At 39.7% G+C, this 19,089-nt stretch overlaps 1 protein-coding gene across 1 annotated transcript in view; it reads right to left on the bottom strand.

Annotated features, from left to right (window-relative positions):
- The window catches only part of LOC110534570 (zeta-sarcoglycan-like), a 316,878-nt gene that overhangs the window by 71,940 nt on the left and 225,849 nt on the right, over positions 1-19,089 (bottom strand). The window contains exon 3 of the mRNA XM_036953988.1: positions 8,237-8,338. Coding sequence (XP_036809883.1) covers positions 8,237-8,338 — 102 coding nt within the window. The remainder of the gene's footprint in view (positions 1-8,236; positions 8,339-19,089) is intronic.

Here is a 19,089-nt window from a genome sequence, read left to right as displayed (position 1 = left end):
CTCTACCCCCTCTTCTTTCCTCAATCAGTGGGGTCACCTTTAGTATTTGCCTTGGTAGCGCGGTGCAGCCGGAGACCATCCCACTGCCTCTGTAAAAACAGGAAGCGTGCCATGCCATTTTCCCCAGGCCGTGTGACATACATGGAAATGTCATTAGGTACTGATGGGGACCAAGATAAAACCAGTCCAGACACCAGTGTAATGTCAATTTGCTGCCATTAATTAATTAAATGTCTCTTAATTTCAGTGAGTTGAACAACCGTAACCTGTGATGCTCAGTGAATACTAAAGTCTGGTAGTGTGTGTGTGTGTGTGTGTGTAAGTGAAGGTGCACCAAAGCCTCTGTAGAGTGTCAGATCGATTAAAGACATGAAAAAGGCTTTGTTTATTCGACTAATGAACTGCCTGGTGTAGTTGTGGCGTGGCCCTCGTAACCATGCCGACAGCTGCCATGACTTCTGGCTTAGTCATGCCGTGATTTGATTGGCTGCACTTCGTTTGGCCACGGTTGACTAAGTAAGTCTGCTACCAGCAGATTTCTATGGAAGTGGAACAGTGTGAATACAACAGTATTGCAAGTTGTGCCAGCCATTCTGAATTCACTAAAAATACGAAGTCTGAGTCAGTGGAAACTCATAAAGGATTGCTAAAATGGGCCAACACATTTTTACAGTACATCCCACTCTCGGATACCATCGTTGACATGATTATTAGTCATATCTACAGCTGTCAAAATAACTAGCTTACCAGCCCATCTATTTGCTCTTAATAAAGTCTAATTCCTCACAGATCCTAGTATAATAATGTGCTCCTAGGACCAAGATAAGGTACGAGACGCAAATCTGCCATCCAAATCAGAATCCAAAGAAATGGATTCTGCATTAACTTTTCAATGATCTATACAAAAGAGGCATTTCTACCTTCTCTACATCTATATATTTGGCAGGGGCTGAAAGGGCTCGCGGCATTTTGGGAAGAAGAAGATCTGGGCGCGGGATTTGATCTCTGGTGATGATGTGAATTAATATTCCCTTTCATTCCCTTCTCCTGAAGGCCATGTCGCCTTCTTCGACGTTCCATCACTCTGGAAAGCTTGTTAAATGTTAAACGGGGGCCTATTTCTACATGGGTCGCGATCCGGTTCCTCATACCCCTTGTCCTGGTCTGAATAAAACATTTAGAGTCTCACGCTTCTCCCGGGAAAAAAATGTTTTCTCAGATTCATTTGTTTCACTTTTATGGATCACTTCTGAAGTTGGAAGATGCCTTTTTTCCTGGTATCTTTTTAATATTGTGGAGTCGCGGGGTGTAGTGGGTAATACGGACGACGCCCAAAGGTCGTGTGTGCTCGCACATAACCATCTCGAGTTTCTTGACAACCCAGCGTTGATTGCTTCACTGAATCATTTGTATGAAGTCTTTGAAGTGTGAAGTCTTGAACTATAGGGTAGAATAGCATTGAACTATTTCCTCTTTACAGTATGTTGTATACCGCAGAGGGCTGAATCAATGTCAGCCATGTGGCCAAAGAAAGAAGCCACTCTAAAATCAAAACACTGACAACGAATTACTCTTAAAAATGAAAAAGTGCCCGAAAGTGTTTGGACCCTCAGAAACCCAAGCAATGAATATAGACAAACTGACAAATGGCTAACGAGAAGGTTTTTCCACAAAGCTTTAGTCAGGGTCGTGTTCACCAGGGCACGCAACATTTTACAATGGAAACTTACAATTTGTGTTTTGTTCCATTTCAGTGCCTGTCAGCTGAAAGTATTGTGTCAGGGGTGATAAAGAGACAGAGAAAGAGAGAGCGAGAGAAATTAGTGATTGATAAAGAGAGGAAAATGACTCCTCGGAGGAAGCTGGAATATCATTAGCTCCCTGAGGGGACAATTAGAAGAGTCCGTGTTGGCGAGCAGGCCTCGGCTCATCCCTCATGGTGCGGAGAGAGAGGATGACAGCACAGCACACTCTTGGAACGCGCCACAAGGAACACAGGTATCTTCAAGACATTTAAAAATATACTGTATATTTTACCAGGTTTGTTTCATTGAGATAAAAAAAAAAAAAAATTCAAAGGAGATCGGGACCAAGGTCCAACAAGGCTGTCTGTCAATAGGACTGCGACATCAATAGCTACAGCACAAACCTGTCTTATAATAATCGGAGTCATCTCGGAAACACAGAACAAAGATCAAGCATAATTGCATCAGAGGCTTGATGAAGTTCAGGAGGGAGACATGTTGGAAAGGAAACTCGAACCAAGAGCTGAAGCATCGCGGTAGCTCCTCCAACCTCTCTGAAAGTCACGGACCTAGTATCCCCTTCTGAAAGATGAGAACACGGACCTAGTATCCCCTTCTGAAAGATGCGAACACGGACCTAGTATCCCCTTCTGAAAGATGCGAACACGGACCTAGTATCCCCTTCTGAAAGATGAGAACACGGACCTAGTATCCCCTTCTGAAAGATGAGAACACGGACCTAGTATCCCCTTCTGAAAGATGAGAACACGGACCTAGTATCCCCTTCTGAAAGATGAGAACACGGACCTAGTATCCCCTTCTGAAAGATGCGAACACCTGCGAAATTGTGATTTGTCCAAATTATCAATGACGTCACCAAGAAGTGGCAACCCACAGTCTGTCTATAATACCAGTTATGTTACCTGTGTCTGTCCATGAGACATCACCCTTACAGATGAAGGATCTTAATTTGCGCCAGTTTGCTACAGCAGTAAAATAATCCTGCAGGAACAGGAAATGTTCATTATTATGTGGATTATAATCAATGGACATTTTTGTAGGGGTTTTTTCATCACGGCAAATCAAGTCTGAAATTTCAAAGTGAAAATCACAAACAGAATCCTTTATAAAACTCAAATACACTACAAGTTCGCATTTCCTGCTGTGCAGGGAAAATTCTCAGCAACAGAGTTAAGATCCTACATCTGTACAGCGGCGTCATGTTTCCTGCATGGGGCCTTGTAAAGTATACGGAGTGTGTGTGTGTGTGTTAACTGTCATAACGTTGCTGAATTATGACCATGATCATTGATCTGTTATTGAGAAACAAAGCGAGAATGAAGAGGCTTTTACATTGACCTATATGACTGATCCAATCGACTGTTATAAGTGGTTGACCTCGACCACATATAAAATCTAATCAAAATCAAATCAATTGTATTTGTCACATGCGCCGAAGACAACAAGACCTTACCGTGAAACGCTTAGTTTACAAGCCCTTAACCAACAATGCAGTTTTAAGAAAAATATTTACAAAAAAAATAATAGAGCAACAATAAAATAACAATATTGAGGCTATATACAGGGGGTACAGAGTCGATGTGCAGGGGCACATTGATGGATCTGTACATGTAGGTTGAGGTAAAGTAACAGATAAAAATGGGGGGTTCAAAGCGAATAGTCAGAGTAGCCATTTGGTTAGCTTTTCATCAGTCTTATGGCTTGAGGGTAGAAACTGTTAAGAAGCCTGTTGGACTTAGACTTGGCAGGGCGGTACCGCTTGCCGTGCGGTAGCAGGCAATGACTAGGGTGGCTGTAGTGCGTTGCCGTCAGAGGCCAAGCAGTTGCCATACCAGGTGGTGACGCAACCAGTCAGGATGTTCTTGATGGTGCAGCTGTAGAACTTTTTGAGGATCTGAGGACCCATGCCAAATCTTTTCAGTCTCCTGAGGGGGAATAGGCGTTGTCTTGCCCTCTTCACGACTGTCTTGGTGTGTTTGGACCTTGACAGTTTATTGGTGATGTGGACACCAAGGAACTTGAAGCTCTCAACATGCTCCACTACAGCCCAGTCGATGAGAATGGGGGAGTGCTCTCCTTTGTCTTGATCACATTGAGGGAGAGGTTGTTATCCTGGCACCACACTGCCAGGTCTCTAACCTCCTCCCTATAGGCTGTCTCATCGTTGTCGGTGATCAGGCCTACCACTGTTGTGTCGTCGGCAAACTTAATGATGATGTTGGAGTCTTGCTTGGCAATGCAGTCATGGGTGAACAGGGAGTACAGGAGGGAGGGATCCTGTGTTGAGGATCTACGTAGCAGATGTGATGTTACCTAACCTTACCAACTGGGGGCGGCCCGTCAGGAAGTCCAGGATCCAGTTGTCCCAGGGTCCTTAGTAATGAGCTTTGAGGGTACTATGGTGTTGAACGCTGAGCTGTAATCAATTAACAGCCTTGGTGTTCCTTTTGTCCAGGTGAGAAAGGGCAGTGTGGAGGGCAATATAGATTGCATCATCTGTGGATCTGTTGGGGCGGTTTGCAAATTGGAGTGGGTCTATGGTTTCTGGGATAATGGTGTTGCTGTGAACCATGACCAGCCTTTCAAAGCACTTAATGGCTGCAAACGTGAGTGCTACAGGTCGGTTGTCATTTAGGTTGGTTACCTTAGTGTTACCTATGGTGGTCTGCTTGAAACATGTTGGTATTACAGACTCGGTCAGGGACAGGTTGAAAATGTCAGTGAAGACACTTGCCAGTTGGTCAGCGCATGCTTGGAGTACACGTCCTGGTAATCTGTCTGGCCCTGCGGCCTTGTGAATGTTGACCTGTTTAAAGGTCTTACTCACATTGACTATGGAGGGCGTGATCATATTGTCGTCCGGAACAGCTGGTGCTCTCATGCATGCTTCAGTGTTGCTTGTCTCAAAGTGGGCATTGAAGTCCTTTAGTTTGTCTGGTCCACTCGTGTCAATGGGCAGCTCGCGGCTGTGCTTCCCTTTGTAGTCCGTAATAGTTTGCAAGCCCTGCACATCCGACAAGTGTCGGGGGGCTGGTGCAGTAGGATTCAATCTTAGTCCTGTACTGACGCTTTGCCTGTTTGATGGTTTGTCTGAGGGCATAGCGGGATTTCTTATTAGCGTCCGGGTTAGAGTCCTGCTCCTTGAAAGCAGCAGCTTTACCCTTTAGCTCAGTTAGGATGTTGCTTGTAATCCTTGGCTTCTGGGTATGTATGTACGGTCACTGTGGGGACGACGTCATCAATGCACTTATTGATGAAGCCGGTGAATGATGTGATGTGCTCCTCAATGCCATCGGAAGAATCTCGGAACATATTCCAGTCAGTGCTAGCAAAACAGTCCTGTAGCTTAGCATCCGCGTCACCTGACTATTTCCGTATTGAGCGAGTCAATGGTACTTCCTGCTTTAGTTTTTGTTTGTAGGCAGGAATCAGGAGGATAGTTATGGTCAGATTTGCCAAATGAAGGGCAAGGGTGAGCTTTGTACGCGTCTCTGTGTGTTGATTAAAGGCGGTCTAGAATTATTTTTCCCCTGGTTGCACATGTAACATGCTGGTAGAAATGAGGTCAATCGGATTTGTGTTTCCCTGCATTAAAGTCTCCGGCCACTGGGAGCGCCGCCTCCAATCAGGCTTCCAATCCAAGTGTGAAAAACCTAGAGTCATTTTAAAGCTTTAGCGGCAAGAAAACCCTAAACAATATATCATAGAGGTTTATTTGTCAAACCGAAAGTGATCGAACCAAATTGTAAATTCTGTTTGTTTGGCTCTGCAATGGAAAAACAAACCGCACAAACCCTTCCAGCGCATATTCAAAATACATTTCCTTCCTCATTCCCTCCATCCCTCACTCTCTCCCTGTCAGTGCCAAAGTCCCAGTCCCTCATGCTGTGTTGGTGGGCCCAGATCAGGTTAGGGCCACACCGGACTGGATACACCACGGCCCAAATACATCCTAGGCCAGCGACCCAGTCTCACCAGGGGCTTCGGAGCCTTATGCTAACATCGCACGGCTAACACCGCTAGCCAATAATATTTGGAACCACACTGCCCAGATTAGCTCAGTTCTGAAGCATGCCCACTACCCAAAAAACTGCCATAAACTAAATGGCACACACCAACAAGCCCTCAGGGGAGAAAAGTGGGTTGTTAGATTCAGCATGTTTCCTGTGTATTTTTCGAAATAAGAGTGTTTGCTTTGATGTGCAGACCCGATGTGAAAGGGATCACGGTGTCATTACAAGTGGTGGATAGATACAAACATATGCACACACACACACACACACTGTTTGTCTGATGATAGATGAAGAGTCGGCAGAGAAGCCAGTGAGTTCTTTGATTTATTGACAGGAAGCTCTGCTCCTTCATAGGGGTTATCTACAAGCCAGAGTCACTTCCTCAACAGCAATTAGTGCCTTCTCTTGTTACACACACTTAAGAAGAACCAGAATGACTGGATTTCTTCTATAGGCTTTCAACGGGAGAGCAAAAAAAAATATTCTAAAAGAAGATATCTCCTTCATAGGCTTTAATGGGAGGGCAAACAAAGATATTCTAAAATAAGATATCTCCTTCATAGGCTTTAATGGGAGGGCAAACAAAGATATTCTAAAAGAAGATATCTCCTTCATAGGCTTTAATGGGAGGGCAAAAAAAGATATTCTAAAAAGAAGATATCTCCTTCATAGGCTTTAATGGGAGGGCAAACAAAGATATTCTAAAAGAAGATATCTCCTTCATAGGCTTTAATGGGAGGGCAAACAAAAATATTCTAAAAGAAGATATCTCCTTCATAGGCTTTAATGGGAGGGCAAACAAAAATATTCTAAAAGAAGATATCTCCTTCATAGGCTTTAATGGGAGGGCAAACAAAGATATTCTAAAATAAGATATCTCCTTCATAGGCTTTAATGGGAGGGCAAACAAAGATATTCAAAAAATAATATGTCTCCTCCATTTAAGTTTTTAATAGGAGAGCAAACAAAGATGTTATACAAGAAGATATCTTGTAGGCTTTCAATGAGTAGGCAAACAAAAATATTCTAAAGTAAGATATCGACTACATAGGATTTCAATGGGAGGCCAAAGAAAGATATTCCCATAAAATATATCTAACACCATCCATCATTTCACCTCAAAGGTCAGGGCTGATGGAGTGTTGACCTCTGTGTCACCCAGAAATGGCGTGACACGGAGGTGATCTTTGAGTAGATAGATCAGTGTAATGTATTCAGGACTGTCACACTCCACACACTCTCACTGTCACATACTCCCTTGTAAAGCAATAAGCATGTGCATGTGCACCTGCCTTTACAACCCTACCCCTCCATCACACACACGCATTGAGCAAATGTGGAGAATGCCTTCCCAACAGCCCAGGACACACAGTAACCTATACATGACAGCAGCCAGTGTGTGTGTGTGTGTGTGTGTGTGATAAGGGGAGCGGCATCATGGGGTATATTTATCAACAGCGTGCCTCATCACAGCCCTGTCTCTCTCCACATTTTTCTATCATTGTAATTTCCATTGGATGCCCATTTGGTCATTTGTCACACATCCAAGTCCATTCCCATGATCATTCTGTGCCCCTTACATGGGGCCTTACACGGGACCTTACACAGAACCTTACATGGGACCTTACATGGAACCTTACACGGGACCTTACACAGAACCTTACATGGGACCTTACATGGAACCTTACATGGGACCTTACACAGAACCTTACATGGGACCTTACATGGGACCTTACATGGAACCTTACACGGAACATTACACGGAACCTTACACAGGACCTTACACGGAACCTTACACGGGACCTTACACGGAACATTACACGGAACCTTACACGGGACCTTACACGGAACATTACACGGAACCTTACACGGAACCTTACACGGAATCTTACACGGAACCTTACACGGAACCTTACACGGAACCTTACACGGGACCTGGCATCCAGATAGATTCTCTGGGATGTGGGATTGCATAGTGCTGTACTACTCCTTTATGACAATGAGTAAGCACTGACGCTTGGTATGATATGAGGAATGGGCTGGCTTAGTGAGGGATATTTTTTATTCATTTATTTATTTCACCTTCATTTAACCAGGTAGGCGAGTTGAGAACAAGTTCTCATTTGCAACTGCGACCTGGCCAAGATAAAGCAAAGCATTGCAACACAAACAACACAGAGTTACACATGGAATAAACAAACATACAGTCAATAATACAATAGAAAAAGTCTATATACAATGTGTGCAAGTGAGGTAATATATGGTGTGTCATAGGGTGTTACGATACTTCATATGAGAGACATAAGGAAGGTTGTTTCTCAACCTTCCACTACTGAGTAATGACAGTTGATATGACAAGGGAAGGGTGTGTCTTAGTGAGGGATATGACATGCATAGCGAGTCATAGGGTGCTACGATGCTACATATGAGGGACATGAGGAGAGTTGTGTTTCTTACCCTTCTGGATTCTATTTCTTTCACGTAGAGAGGGAGCAGAAACTCCGAAACACCCTCTAGCCTGATCCCCTCTTTGGTTACACGAAGATTACCCATTCCATCCTACGGGGAAATAGAGAGGAAAGCGAGAGAGAGAGAAAGGAGAGAGAGAAGAGAGAGAGAGGGGAAAGAGAGGGGAAAGAGAGAGAGAGAGAGAGAGAAAAGAGAGAGAGAGGAAAGGGAGAGAGAGAGAGAGAGAAGAGAGAGAGAAAAGATAGAGAGAGAGAAAGACAAAATGGAGAGAATAAGTCCAAACAGTGAAACAGAGAAAACCAGTGTTAGTTCAGTCACCGTGAAGAAACTGTTCAGGAGAGGAGGGAGTGGAGAGAAAAACATCCAAAGGAACAAAAGTTGTATTTTAATTAAATATTTGGATCATTTTCAACAACAAAGTACTGTACGTTTTCCAAGTTAGAAATGTCACATGACACACACACACACACACACACACACACACACACACACACACAGCCCCCGACAACACTTGCCCACCCCAAAGATAGAAACAAACAGGACTCAATGGGTTAAGTCAGCCTGAGGACTGTTCTGTAGCTCAAACCCATGGTGATTAAGCCAGTCAAACAGGGAAACAGCTCCTCAATAAACTAACACACACCCGCCTGCAGTTCCTATAATACAAACATTATTGCTTTACACGCCCAAACCCAACACACATGCATGAATACACACACCCAAACCCAACACACACACACACACACACACATACACTCTTGCTGTACACCCACATCTCCTCACATACTGTACATCTGTTAGCTGCATGCAGGTGAAAAATCACATCTTTGAAAAGGCACACACACACACACACACACACAACTGCAGGCGACTACTCATATTAGTCAGGTAGCAGTTGTAAATGAGAATTTGCTCTCAACTGGCCAACCTGGTTAAATAATGGTGAAATAATGTATTTATTTTTTAAATATGAATTAAAAAGAACCAACAATTTATGCAGAACTATCCAAGGGTGGAACATGCTCAGGCAGGAGTACGGCCCCCCCGTCAATCGTCAAAACATAAAGATGATTCCTGAATAATTCAGAATTAATCATTAATGTGACGAGCCAACGCTTAGCTAAAGACCCTCGTTCTCTCGTCTAGCCCCGTCACCCCTGACAGTGTTTAGCGATGGTGGCGGCGTGCGACGGCATGGGGCCTTGATTTGACGTGGCAGGTTGTAGACATTAACGTCTCTCTCATGGCAGGATGGTGTTCAATCTGAGGGAACACAAAAGTCAGAAAAAGAACAGGCCCCTTGGCTAGGCGCCGCGGCGCCGCTAACACACTAATGCCGTCTGCCTGAGAGCCTTGCAGGTACGGAGAGAGAAAGAGAGAGAGAGCGAGAGAGAGCTACGCTAACCACATACCTAACAGCCAAAGTCACTTCTATTAGCCTTCCAGACACGCCGTATGAAATCAGTCTGATTAGCGTGGCAGAGGCGGAGCTTAGTGTCAACAGTGGTGGGAACAGCGAAGGTCTTCAGGAATCCTGGGGGGAAGCAGGCGACTTTAGGATAATGAAGACACTCCTCCGGGATGTGAATGATGGGGAATTCTGTAGTAACAGAGGCCTTGGATAATGATGTCCTTCTCTGTTATATTGGATTCCCATGTTGTGTTATAATGACATATTTCCCCATCCACGTCGTGTGTGAGAGTGTGTGTAAGTGTGTGTGTGTAAGAGTGATTATCTACATGTCTGTCTGTGTGTGTGTGTGACTGTGTTCTACCGAGTCCTTCAGTAGAAGTCAAGCTGATAATGTTGTATCGCCCAGCGCAGCGAGGTTAACTGGCGGAGTCGGCCATTAGGGCTCACATCCCATCCCTGGCACAAGGTTATAGTGAACAGTATAATACTCCCTCCTCCACTTGATGGATGGCCACGGAAAACATTCTCAGGGAAGGTTTTAATGTTCTCTCTCGGCTGAATTTCTCACTCAACCTTCCGTGCCAACAATGTTTAGAGAGAAAAGAGAAAGAGCTGGAGGGACGTATAGAAATGAACAAATGAGGAGACATAGATACGAGTTTGTTTGTGTGTCCTCTCTGCCGGGAAAATATTTTGACCTTTCAGTGCCAACGTAGAAGCAATGCCTTGTCAGCGTCTGAAATCAACGCATTGACTTTCATCAGAGTTCTTGGAGAGCTTCCTTCCGCATCACTTCCCCTTCTGGGACGCATCCTAAACATCGTGTTGTATTAGAATGTCAGCTCACGTTGCCTCTGAGCTACAATAAGAGCTATTCCACTTCTAAGGGGCTGCCGCTCTCCACACTGTAAAAAGATGACCCACGGGCTTGGTAAATATTGCAAAAGAAAATCTATGATTTTTACTTAAAATAATAGGTTTCTAGTTTTACTTACATTTTTGAATATAATACTTAATTTATATGTGTTGTAAAAGACTGGCATTTGCAAACACAAATCCAAGCTAATATGCGTCGAAATTTGACAAACAACAACTTAAAAATATGACGTTCAAATGATTGTGTTGGACTGACATGCTAGATCAAGTTCTGAACTTAAATTGTGCTTGAACAGCTTGATCTTTCTCCTCTGGAATGACCAGGCAGCAGGTAAGGACCAAATTATAACTTGGAATGTAGCTTGGATCTGTCTACACATATTTCCGACGAAATCTAGTAGCCTAGTCTGTTATTTCTTAATTTTTTCACTCAGGATGCTGACGACACCATGATCCGAGAGGACCTCGTTCAGCATGTGATGAATGTGTTCACTGTGAAGGATCTGCACCAGAATATAGAGCATGGGATCTGCATCGAAGGAGCAGAGGTCCTGGCTGGTATTCCCAGCGTTACACGGTCATGTACATTGCTTATGGGCCTCATCTATGGCTTAAATCTAAGGTACCCCTTTGAGGTGTTCCAAAAAGTATTCTTGGAACTTGATGATCTCAGGACCTCCCCACGGGTCCAAGCTCTAAAGATGAAGTTACTTGTTTTCAGAGATATCTAAAGATATCTATGAGAACTCTCAAAGGGCCACTCACAAACTGTGGTCTAAACCCTACTCAGTAAACTGAAAAGCTAGTTGCTAGGTGGTATAGGTGCTACAGTTTACATGATGCTCTTTGTCAGGTGAAGTCATAAGAGACATCGTCCATTCCTGTTTAAAAAACAGCTTTGTTTTAAAAATGACTCCATATGCACTAGTGGATATCTGAGATTATTTGTCAGGTGCAGCTATCTGGCTGTAACTTTACCTAAGGAGGCAAGGTGGATATGGAGTGAGGTTTAAGGGAGAATTTGGCATATATTTTGTAACAAATGTGCAATGTATGTTTTGAAAACCCATGTTTTGATTAATCTAAAACAGTTAGAATGAGGTTGTATTTGAGCTAAAGTTCATACTGTGCTTTGTGTAAAGTCTATTAAGACAAATCGTTAATTTAAGTTTAAAATATTGTTAATTTACGGTAAAATATTGCTTTGATGTTAAAGGGCGCACAGACCACCAGAAAATGCTTGCCAAACTGTACAAGATGTGAGGTCAAAGTGCTAATCCCAACTATCACCTAAACTTTATGCAGTTGTGAAGATCTAAAATGATTTGTAGTCAGGTGTAGCTATCTGGATGTAACTTTAGGAGGCAAGGTGGAGTTATACCCAGAATGCTTACAGACTACAAAATATGAATGTCTAAGGAGTAGGGTTTAAGGGGCAATTTGAGATTGAAGTTTGAAGAAATGATAACATTTATTTCATTCAAAATAAAGGTGTGGAAGTTTAAAGTTGAATACTGTTGCTTCTTTTTGCATATTCCCTTGTATAGAAATAATCATTTGTAGTAAATTATCCCAAGTATATTGAGGTAACTATTTGCATCAGCTTTTTAAGTATAGTTGTGAGTATATATTTGAGTAGTAGGAACCCAATTTAAATACATTTTACTAACCTGAGTACCACAAGTAACTGAGAGAAAAACATGTGTAAATAACACATAGAATATCAATTATGATACTGAGTAAATTCAGCAAATTAATCGTACAATATTAGTTCTGTAACTGATTACATTAAAACGTATAATATTAGTTCTGTAACTGATTACATTAAGTATATCAGACGTATAATATTAGTTCTGTAACTGATTACATTAAGTATATCAAACGTATAACATTAGTTCTGTAACTGATTACATTAAGTATATCAAACGTATAACATTAGTTCTGTAACTGATTACATTAAGTATATCAAACGTATAATATTAGTTCTGTAACTGATTACATTAAGTATATCAAACGTATAACATTAGTTCTGTAACTGATTACATTAAGTATATCAAACGTATAACATTAGTTCTGTAACTGATTACATTAAGTATATCAAACATATAACATTAGTTCTGTAACTGATTACATTAAGTATATCAGACGTATACCATTAGTTCTGTAACTGATTACATTAAGTATATCAAACGTATAACATTAGTTCTGTAACTGATTACATTAAGTATATCAGACGTATACCATTAGTTCTGTAACTGATTACATTAAGTATATCAAACGTATAACATTAGTTCTGTAACTGATTACATTAAAACGTATAATATTAGTTCTGTAACTGATTACATTAAGTATATCAAACGTATAACATTAGTTCTGTAACTGATTACATTAAGTATATCAGACGTATACCATTAGTTCTGTAACTGATTACATTAAGTATATCAAACGTATAACATTAGTTCTGTAACTGATTACATTAAAACGTATAACATTAGTTCTGTAACTGATTACATTAAGTATATCAAACGTATAACATTAGTTCTGTAACTGATTACATTAAGTATATCAAACGTATAACATTAGTTCTGTAACTGATTACATTAAAACGTATAATATTAGTTCTGTAACTGATTACATTAAGTATATCAGACGTATAATATTAGTTCTGTAACTGATTACATTAAGTATATCAAACGTATAACATTAGTTCTGTAACTGATTACATTAAGTATATCAAACGTATAACATTAGTTCTGTAACTGATTACATTAAGTATATCAAACGTATAACATTAGTTCTGGGACCTGAAGGACTTAAGCAGGTCAATAAAAATAATTATTTTCTGAACCTGATAAAATTAAGTTTAAAATCCAGTTAGTTGTTTGCACTTCATATATTTGAGTGTGTAATACACTAAAAGCGAAGTATATTCTACTTAAAAGATCCTCCTTGTTGGATTTACTTAAAAAGCTGATGCAAATAGTTACCTACATTTTTTTAAAGTGAAAGGGGCACAATATGTTTTACAGTGCAATGATTGGGATGAGAGAAAAGCTGTTCTGCTCTAGGACTGCAATACAAAACCTTCCCACAAACACACAACAAGAGAGACACACACTGGAGTTTATTGGAACGAATCAAATCCCCTTGCACTCGCCAGCGCACACATGGAGTCTCTCTCTCTCTCTCTCTCTCTCTCTCTCTCTCTCTCTCTCTCTCTCGCTCTCTCGCTCTCTCGCTCTCTCGCTCTCAAAATGACGGGTAACCTCTAGAGGTCCAGGGGAAACCGTACTGAAGCCAAGGCATAATTTCAGTAGCTAACTTAAAGCTCCTGAAAGCCTGCATGGTCCCCTTGTGGCTGGGCCTCGGGAAGCTTTGGATGGCCCTCCCAGAATGCTTATCTAACGCAGCACATTTCGTTACAGGACTATTTCAAATAAAGCCAGATAGTCTATGAGAGAAGACAGGAAGTGTTATTAGTTCTCTTACATTTTCCCTCTCGAGTCCCCAGCCTCTTCAATATGTGGACCAAGTTTTATTACAGTCTCATGTCATACACGTAATGAAAGTACAAAGGCTGAAAACTTCTCATTAATTCACCTATATTGTGTATTGATCGATCCTATTCTGCCCTCAACTCTGGATCTTGAAGTCAGTTCCACTGCAATTTTTCAATGTTCCTCTCTAATCAGGTACTGATTTAGACCTGGGACACCAGGTGGGGGCAATGAATTATCAGTTAGAACAGAAAAGCAGCATGCTCCAGACCTCGTAGGGTAAGAGTGTACCCCCTGCTATATTGCGCGTAGGTGAATAAACTCAACTGTGCCTCGGCTTCAGTACGGTTTCCACTGGACCTTTACAGGCCATCAGTCATACACTCAGTAGGAGCGAACCATTTTGGTGAATGGGGTGGTGTACCTAATAAACTGTATATAGTAATAAACTGTATGTAGGTGAATAAATGAGCTCTAACCAAATCAAATTTCAAATCAAATGTATTTATATAGCCCTTCTTACATCAGCTGATATCTCAAAGTGCTGTACAGAAACCCAGCCTAAAACCCCAAACAGCAAGCAATGCAGGTGTAGAGGCACGTAACCCTCCGTTTCTCAAACAACTTGTTTAACCTATTCCATTATAAATGAAATAAACTTAATTAAGTTGAATCTATTCCATTATAAATTAAATAAAATTAATTAAGTTGAATCTATTCCATTATAAATTAAATAAAATTAATTAAGTTGAATCTATTCCATTATAAATTAAATAAACTTAATTAAGTTGAATCTATTCCATTATAAATTAAATAAACTTAATTAAGTTGAATCTATTCCATTATAAATTAAATCAACATCATTAAGTTGAATCTATTACATTATAAATTAAATAAACTTAATTAAGTTGAATCTATTACATTATAAATTAAATAAACTTAATTGGGTAGCCTAGTGGTTAGAGCATTGGACTAGTAACCAGAAGGTTGCAAGTTCAAACCCCTGAGCTGACAAGGTACAAATCTGTCGTTCTGCCCCTGAACAGGCAGTTAACACACTGTTCCAAGGCCGTCATTGAAAATAAGAATTTGTTCTTAACTGACTTTCCTAGTTAAATAAAGGTAAATAAATATTCCATTCTAAATTAAATAAACTTAAATCTATTCCATTATAAATTAAATCAACGTCATTAAGTTGAATCTATTCCATTATAAATGAAATAAACTTCATTAAGTTGAATCTATTCCATTATAAATGAAATAAACTTCATTAAGTTGAATCTATTCCATTCTAAATGAAATAAACTTCATTAAGTTGAATCTATTCCATTATAAATGAAATAAACTTCATTAAGTTGAATCTATTCCATTGTAAATGAAATAAACTTCATTAAGTTGAATCTATTCCATTATAAATTAAATCAACGTCATTAAGTTGAATCTATTCCATTATAAATTAAATAAAATTAATTAAGTTGAATCTATTCCATTATAAATTAAATCAACATCATTAAGTTGAATCTATTCCATTATAAATTAAATCAACGTCATTAAGTTGAATCTATTCCATTATAAATTAAATTAAATTAATTAAGTTGAATCTATTCCATTATAAATTAAATAAACTTAATTAAGTTGAATCTATTCCATTATAAATTAAATCAACATCATTAAGTTGAATCTATTACATTATAAATTAAATAAACTTAATTAAGTTGAATATATTACATTATACATTAAATAAACTTAATTAAGTTGAATCTATTCCATTATAAATTAAATTAAATTAATTAAGTTGAATCTATTCCATTATAAATTAAATAAACTTAATTAAGTTGAATCTATTCCATTATAAATTAAATCAACATCATTAAGTTGAATCTATTACATTATAAATTAAATAAACTTAATTAAGTTGAATATATTACATTATACATTAAATAAACTTAATTAAGTTGAATCTATTAGTCCCAAACCAAATGTTTCGTCACTTGCTTGGTAGAAGTGTGAATGCTTTCACTAAGAGTGAAATGCTTACTAATGGGACGTGCTCCTAACAATGCAGAAATAGAAAAGGTAGAAAAGTAAGACTCCTAATAATAAAAGTAATAATAGATCCACAATGAGTAACGATATATACACGATATATACACAGGCTATATACACGGGGTACCAGTACCGAGTCCATGTTACAGTTTTTTTCATTCAATTGACATTGTCAAAACTCTTCACACAGTCAGCGAAACAGAAGTGTATGTGGACCAAACTGTGAATCCTTTTTCATTGCTTTCACACAAAATGCATCAATGACCACATTCTCCGAAATCCCCCCCAAAAAAGATATATACAGTGGGGCAAAAAAAGTATTTAGTCAGCCACCAATATGCAAGTTCTCCCACTTAAAAAGATGAGAGAGGCCTGTAATTTTCATCATAGGTACACTTCAACTATGACAGACAAAATGAGAAAATAAATCCAGAAAATCACATTGTAGGATTTTTAATGAATTTATTTGCAAATTATGGTGGAAAATAAGTATTTGGTCACCTACAAACAAGCAAGATTTCTGGCTCTCACAGACCTGTAACTTCTTCTTTAAGAGGCTCCTCTGTCCTCCACTCGTTACCTGTATTAATGGCACCTATTTGAACTTGTTATCAGTATAAAATACACCTGTCCACAATTGGTGGCTGACTAAATACTTTTTTGCCCCACTGTATATTTTCTCATTCATTCTCCACCACCTGTTAAACTATATATTTGCAGAATATGTTTTCAAATGCTAACAGACTGTTTCCAAAACTGTTGATTAAAAACACATTCAAAACAGAATGACGGCAAATGTCGTGCATTTCTGCAGTAAGCAGATTGAAACATATAGAAAATCTCAGCAGAATAATTCTAAACACACCTGATTGCAGTTTCCAAACAGACAAAAGAGGATGACATCGGAATGATTTCTTTTGGAAACATGGATCCAGGAAGACAGGTTGGTGGGGATAGAAGAGTGGCAGGGAGAGGGAGAATGTGTGGAGGACAAAGGAGAGGAAGACCAAGAGCGGTGGTCTCTGATGAGACAAGGGCCACAATTATTGACCATGTTGTAAACCATGGTCTTTCTTTGAGAGTGGCCGGCTTAAAACCTGTTAAGGATATGGCAGACATATGCCCCCTTTGGAGAGATTGGGTACCCCTAGTAAACTGAAAAAACAATCTGTCAAAAATTGCTAATATATGCATATAATAATTATTATTGGATAGAAAACACTCTAAAGCTTCTAAAACCGTTGGAATTATGTCTGTAAGTATAGCAGAACTCACAGGGCAGGCATTTTTCCAAACTAGTTTTTGTGGTCATGAAAGTTGGAGCAACTTTGACGTCATCGCCCCCACCCTTCCCAACCAGTTATGATTCTGGGGAGACTTTCTATGTCTTCCACTAGATGTCCTCATTCAGTAGAGCTTTAAATCGTTCAAATCCCGCGAGAATTGGCCCTATGGGAGTGAAATTAGTGCGTGCCACGAGAAAATAGGTTGTGCGTTGTGGCGCGAATTGGTCCCAGCCATTCCTTTGTTCCAGCACTCAAGAGAAGGACAGACGATGGCCGATTGAATTGAAGTTTGTTTTGTGTGTTTAAAACATCATAAAGCTTGCTTCTGCACTTAGTTTGACCTGTTTAGTCGACATATAATATGTAATTTTGAAGTTTTGATGCGCAACTTTTCCGGACCAGAGGACATTTTGGGTGCATTTCAGCTGATGTTATTAGCAGTAGCTAATACAAAGACGCAAGACTTGAAACCAAACGATGTATTGGGTAAGTATGAAGCCTTCCAGAACATTCTGAACGAAGACCATCGAAGGTAAGGGAATATTTATGCTGAAATCTGTGTTTCTGTTGACTCCAACATTACGGAGAAATGTAGCTTGTATCTGAGCGCCGTCTCAGCATATTGAATAGTGTGCGATTTCTGTAACGTTAAAAATAAATCTAACAAAGCGGTTGCATAAAGAAGCAGTGTATCTTTCTAACTATATGTAGAACATGTATATTTAGTCAAAGTTTATGATGTCTATTTACGTTATCTTGCCGCGCTACCTAGATTTCCTGCGGACATTTTTGAGTAATTTCTGAACGTGAACTCAATGTAAATGGACATTTATGGATATAAATGGCATATTATTGAAAAAAAAAATATGTACTGTGTAACATGTCCTATTACTGTCATCTGATGAAGATTTTCAAAAGGTTAGTGAACACTTTATTTTTTAATCCTGCGTTTGTTGATTGCATGTTTTGGCTATTCAAATGAGCTGTGTCTGGTGGTGGTTTGACATATATATGTGCTATGTTTTCGCTGTAAAACATTTTAGAAATCTGACTTGCTGGCTAGATGAACAAGGTGTTTATCTTTCATTTGAGCTATTGGACTTGTTAATGTGTGGAGGTTAAATATTTCTAAGAATATTTTTGCGTTCCATGCGCCACCGTTTCAGCTGAACGTGGGAGGGTTGATTCCCAAATGGGAATCTTTAACAAGTTTGGGTGCTACCAAATCTGCAGCGTTCAACAGTTTCATCAATAGTATGAATTTCCCAGTGAGATGTGCATCCTTCAATGATAATTGAACTACATATTACAGTACAATACAGTATGTTCACATTTTTACATGTACTGACATTTTGAAATATATTGATTGGTTTGTGTGTTTCAGTATGATCCCAATGTTGCCTCCCACAGGAGGGAGAGGCAGAATATTATCAGATGTGCAGGAAATTGCCATTGTTGACATGGTAATTGGCAACAATGCAATTAAACTGTGGGAAACTCGGGACAGAGTGCTGGCAGACAATATCACTGTTGGGAATGTGAATATGGTCAGCACAACAACAGTTGCCAGAGTCCTAGAGAAACATAAAATAAGGAGGGAGGAGTTGTACACTGCACCCTTTGAGAGAAACGGTGAATGTGTGAAAGAAGTCCGGTATCAATATGTCCAGGTAAGATGTCTGTTCAATAACCCAACAGGGTACATACACAGCTATGCATAAT

This window comes from Oncorhynchus mykiss, chromosome 19, assembly GCF_013265735.2.
Source record: "Oncorhynchus mykiss isolate Arlee chromosome 19, USDA_OmykA_1.1, whole genome shotgun sequence".
Lineage (NCBI taxonomy): Eukaryota > Metazoa > Chordata > Actinopteri > Salmoniformes > Salmonidae > Oncorhynchus > Oncorhynchus mykiss.
This window is presented reverse-complemented; position numbering and strand designations above follow the sequence as displayed.